General features: G+C 57.3%; 1 protein-coding gene across 2 annotated transcripts in view; it reads left to right on the forward strand.

Moving 5' to 3' along the window:
• Positions 1–4,819, forward strand: part of LOC108547034 (nuclear hormone receptor E75) — a 16,803-nt gene extending 11,984 nt beyond the window's left edge. Inside the window, exons 1-3 of one of the 2 annotated variants that reach the window (XM_017899377.1) lie at positions 402–1,047; positions 1,823–2,064; positions 2,455–4,819. In XM_017899377.1, coding sequence (XP_017754866.1) covers positions 984–1,047; positions 1,823–2,064; positions 2,455–4,473 — 2,325 coding nt within the window. In that variant the 5' untranslated portion in view covers positions 402–983 and the 3' untranslated portion in view covers positions 4,474–4,819. Of the gene's footprint in view, positions 1–401; positions 1,048–1,822; positions 2,065–2,454 lie in introns of those variants that run through there. The other variant, XM_017899376.1, reaches the window with a different exon arrangement.
• The last annotated feature ends 486 nt before the right edge of the window (positions 4,820–5,305 follow it).

Raw genomic sequence — 5,305 nt, forward strand, 5'->3', positions numbered from 1 at the left:
TCTCTCTCTCTCTCTCTCTCTCTCTCTCTCTCTCTCTCTCTCTCTCTCTCCCCCCCCGTCTATCAGAACCCCTTCTTCGTCGCGCGTTCACGCACGAACACAAAGGGGAAGAAAGAAAGAGAGAGAAAGAGAGCGAGAAAGAAGCACACGAGGAGCGGTGGTGTGTGCACACACACGAACACACACGCGTGCGCACACACGGTCACGTACACCCTCTCTTTTAGCGTGCTGCTGGCCGCTACGCCGGCCGCGTACATTCGCTCACTATATAGTATATATAGGTCGGCGGTACGCCTCGTGCGGCTGTCGCTGAAACCAAGTTCAAGGCCAAAGGCTCGGCAAAGGCCACAATCGTGGCCGGTGGTGGGAGTCGTTGATGGCTGAATAAGTGGAGGGGCTGTTGAACGCAACCCGCGGAACATCACTCAGTCGGCTGTGATGCTGTCTCGCGTTTGCACGCGTCCTACTGTCGTGCTCCTTTCTCGTTCGACTCTCTCTCTGGCCGCCCGTGTGCGTAGCAGACAGCCGTGTGTCTGGCGGCGCGCCGTGCACACCGCGTCACACGATACGCCGAGATCCACGTCGGAGTGACTCGCGGCAGCCACGACAGTCAGCCGATAGACAGCGATCCTCGCGTTCCGCGAAAAATACGCCAACGGGAAAGCCGAGCCGTGTGACAAACCGTGGAAACAGAGGAAGCAGTTTCGCGTGGAAATAACGAGAATCGTACAAGATTACGTGTTAACGCGTCCGGATCGAAAGAGAATCGAAAGAGAATCGAAAGAGAATCGTCGGAAGATACAAGTGGCGCGCGCGTACGTATGCTGTGCCGTACGAATTCGCCGCGTCGAACGTCGACCTGCAGTGATCGTGCCGATGGGAGATTAGTTTTGGTGCGCGGTGCAGTTCGCTCCGAAGCTACACGCCGCAAACACGAGTAAACGGGGATCGAGCGTTCTTCTCGATCGTTTTTCTCGACCGTCATGGGAGACGAGTTACCCATACTGAAAGGAATCCTCAACGGAGTTGTCAACTATCACAATGCACGTAGGTGTCCCCGGTTACGGAAGAGACCGCGTGTTATCGTTCTTTACACCAGTGTTATCCAAACGTCGGTCTTTCCCTTACCACCACTGCCTCCGTCGTCATCGTCACCTTCGTCTTCGTCGTCGTCGTCGTCGTTGTCGTCGTCGTCGTCATTGTTCGTGACTTTCTAACGAAGAGGAGGATTCGTAGCACGAGGCGAAGCGCGCCGGCCGCCACTTTCGTTTCTCGCCGCGCGAGAAAGTCTTGCGCTTTCCCCTCTCGATTTTTTCTCGTCCTCGTCGTCGTCGTGTGCGTAGGCACGTCGGAGCGTGCGTGTGTCCTGCGAATATACTAGTTCGCTCCTATCCTACCGACGACGGTTTACGAAAAAATGAAAAAAAGAAAAAAAAGAAAAAAAAAGATAAGAAAAGGGAAGAAAGGAATAAAAATGGAATAAAAGGAAGCAGCGGAGCGGATAGGGTCGAGTTGGACCGCGTTATCGAACGGTACGGAACGGTTTGGAACGAAAGTCGGTGTAGGAAAGACGCGCGAGGGTGTCTGGCGGAAAGCGAGGCGCGTTGCGATTTTCCTCGTAGTGGCGCGCGAGTAGAAGCGGTCGAAGGCCGCGGGGACGCAGCTCCGACACGCCGTGTCCGTTGCATGATTCATCCATTGATCGCATTAACTATTCATCGACGCGTGTCCTTCCTTCTGCTTACCACTCGACCGAGAACAACCGTCGCGTATTCGCCTGTTCGCGTCTAACCGTTCGCCATTCGCGTGTTTCTGCTTATAGCGGTGCGATTCGGCCGTGTGCCCAAGCGCGAGAAGGCCAGGATTCTGGCTGCTATGCAGCAAAGCTCCCACAGCCGTTCTCAAGAGAAGGCAGTAGCGGCCGAGCTGGAGGACGAGCAACGGCTCCTGGCCACCGTAGTGCAAGCCCACCTCGACACATGCGACTTCACCAGGGACAAGGTGGCCCCGATCCTGGTCAGAGCTCGAGAGACGCCCAACTATACCGCGTGTCCACCAACCTTGGTCAGTATCATATACACGTGTCTGTCTATCTGTCAACTTGTCTCACTCTTTCTCCCTTTTCTTCCATTTTTGTTTACATTTTTTAGTCGTACCGTTTATCGTTAATTCCGTTTATTTCCGTTTATTTTCGTTCGTATTTATCTTTCTCGAGACTTTGACAGTTCGTTTCGGGCCGGTTGATTTTTCTTCCCCGCTCGTTCAATTTGCTCGTTACTCGCGCGAATAGCGGGAACGGACCTTGGGTTCATCCGAGACGCGGAAATCGGAAAGCAGTCGTCCTCGATTCGAACGAGGAAACGAAGCTTTTTCTACTCTGTCAATCCCTGCCGTGCGAAGCTTGGCTGCAGCGCGCCATCTAATCGGGCCCCGTGTGGTTTGTTCACGTTGCAGGCATGTCCCCTGAACCCTAACCCTCAGCCGTTGACTGGCCAGCAAGAGTTGCTGCAAGACTTCTCCAAGAGGTTCTCCCCGGCGATCCGCGGTGTGGTGGAATTCGCGAAACGCATTCCTGGCTTTAGCCTGCTGGCTCAGGACGACCAGGTCACGCTGCTCAAGGCCGGCGTGTTCGAGGTGTTGCTGGTGCGACTGGCCTGCATGTTCGACGCACAGACGAACAGCATGATCTGCCTGAACGGGCAGGTGTTGAAACGAGAGTCGATCCACAACAGCAGTAACGCGCGATTCCTCATGGACTCCATGTTCGACTTTGCCGAGAGAGTGAACTCGTTGCGGCTCTCAGACGCGGAGTTGGGACTGTTCTGCTCCGTCGTGGTGATCGCAGCCGACAGACCGGGATTGCGCAACACCGAGCTGGTCGAGCGTATGCACAACAAGCTGCGAAACGCTCTGCAGACGGTGCTGGCACAGAATCATCCCCAGCACCCTGACATTTTACGGGAACTGCTGAAAAAGATCCCGGACCTGAGGACTCTCAACACCCTCCACTCGGAGAAACTGTTGGCCTTCAAGATGACGGAGCAGCAGCAACAGATGCAGGCTCAGCAGCAGCACCAGCAACATCAGCAGCAGACGCAGCACGTGATCAATGCCCAACAGCCGCAGCAACAGCCCTGGCCGATGGAAGAGGAACCGCCAGCGTCCTGGGGCTCAGCTTCCGACGTGACGTTGGACGAAGCCGTGAAAAGTCCACTGGGCAGCGTGTCTAGCACCGAGAGCACCTGCAGCGGCGAAGTCGCTTCTCTCACCGAGTATCACCACGTGGCGCCGCCAAGCGGACACCACGCGTCCAGCGCGCCATTGCTGGCCGCCACACTGGCCGGTGGCCTCTGTCCGCATCGACGACGAGCCAACTCCGGCAGCACCAGCTCCGGGGACGACGAGTTGCATCGCGCGTCCCTTTCCAAGACGCCTCAGCCGCCGCAGTGTCCGCGATTCCGCAAACTCGACTCGCCCAGTGACAGCGGTATCGAATCCGGGACCGAGAAGCCCGACAAACCGGCCAGCAGCAGTGCCAGCAGCGCACCGACCTCCGTTTGCTCCAGTCCACGCTCCGAGGACAAAGAGGTGGAGGACATGCCGGTGCTGAAGCGCGTGCTTCAAGCGCCACCTCTGTACGATACTAATTCTCTGATGGACGAGGCCTACAAGCCTCACAAGAAGTTCCGCGCCCTGCGCCAGAAGGACAGCGCGGAGGCCGAGCCGGCGGTGATAGTGCAGCACACGCAGTCCCAGCTTCATCTCCACCTAACCTCGCCACCGGCCCGAAGTCCGTCGAATCAGGTGCAAGCTCAGTGCCCGCAAACCGCGAGTCTGCTCAGCAGCACGCACTCCACGCTCGCCAGGAGCCTGATGGAGGGCCCACGGATGACGGCGGAGCAGTTGAAACGCACGGACATCATTCACAATTACATAATGCGCGGAGAGGCTAGCCCTAGGTCGCCTACGGCGTCGCCATCTCCCGCGGAACAGTGCGCGTCTACGACCACCATTACTGCGCGTTCGCCACAAGGATCTCAAGGACTGCTGCAGTGCGCTACCAGCAGCTACTCCACCAGGTGGCCCGCCACGTCGGTCATTACGACGACGACGGGTGCCCGACAGCAGCAGCAGCAGCAGCAACAGCAGCAGCAACAGCAACAGCAACAGCAGCAGCAACAGCAACAACAACACCAGCAACAGTCTTCCTCGGACTACCTCATGGTCGGGAATTCGCCGGCCTCGTCGCCCAGGTACCTATCCGCGGCAGCGACGAGTAGTACGAGCACGAGTCCACGGCCTGCCTCGAGTACGGCAGCGACGCTCGTGCTGTCCGGCTGTCCCAGCAACATGATGGAGCTACAGGTGGACATCGCGGATAGCCAACAGCCGTTGAACCTGTCGAAGAAGTCGCCGTCCCCGTCGCCCAGGCCGCTAGTGGGCCCGTGCAAGGCATTGTCCCTCGAGGCGTAGTGGTCTGGACGCGAGGTCGCGTGAGCGTGTCGTTGTTCGTGACGGATGACGGGTCGTTGTTTCCCCCACTCTACTACCCCAGCCTCGGACAGTGGAGCGCCGACGACAGCGCTCCCGGAGCAGCAGCGGCAGCGGCGGCAAATGCAGCAGCCCACCTAACGGAGCGGCGCGCGATCCGCGCACGGGTGTTTCTCTCGTCGCGGCGTGTTTGCATCGGTACGCGCGACGGTGTTGGTGTATAGTTGGTGTCGCGCGCCACGTCGCTCCCACTCCCGGAACGGAAAAAAGAATAAAAACCATACACACACACACACACGCATACACACACGCGGAAAGAGACAGACAGACAGACTGAGAGACGGGCAGACAGGAGAGAGAAGTATAAGAAAAAAAAAAAAAAAAATGAAAGGAAAAGAGTAAAAAGATACATGGAAAAGTGCCAGGACGCTCAGAGCGCGTGATAAACCAAATAATTTATTAATTTAAACTATTAAAACTATGGATAATCTGCGCGAGACACAGTTTGGGAGAAGAGACTGCAGAGTGGCCAGGTTGGCGGGACGTGAGCGTCCCGCGCCTGTTTCGCGGACACCCGGTATAACGATACGTAATGGTACGCGTGTCGCCGCGAGACGAGGAAAGATGGCATGGAACGGGAGGAGTGTGCGAAGTGCATGGGAGGACGCTATCTGTTTCGTCCCTCTACCCCCCCCTTACCCGGGAGACGCGTGGTGATCGATGGACCGCGGACTGATGGACGATCGAACACGCGCGAGAAAGTGCGGCCGAAAGGGGAACGGGGAAACGGAGAGAGTGTGCCGTGGTTTTTTGG

This window comes from Eufriesea mexicana, unplaced genomic scaffold (genome assembly GCF_001483705.2).
Source record: "Eufriesea mexicana isolate 0111107269 unplaced genomic scaffold, ASM148370v2 scaffold812, whole genome shotgun sequence".
Classification (NCBI taxonomy): Eukaryota; Metazoa; Arthropoda; class Insecta; order Hymenoptera; family Apidae; genus Eufriesea; species Eufriesea mexicana.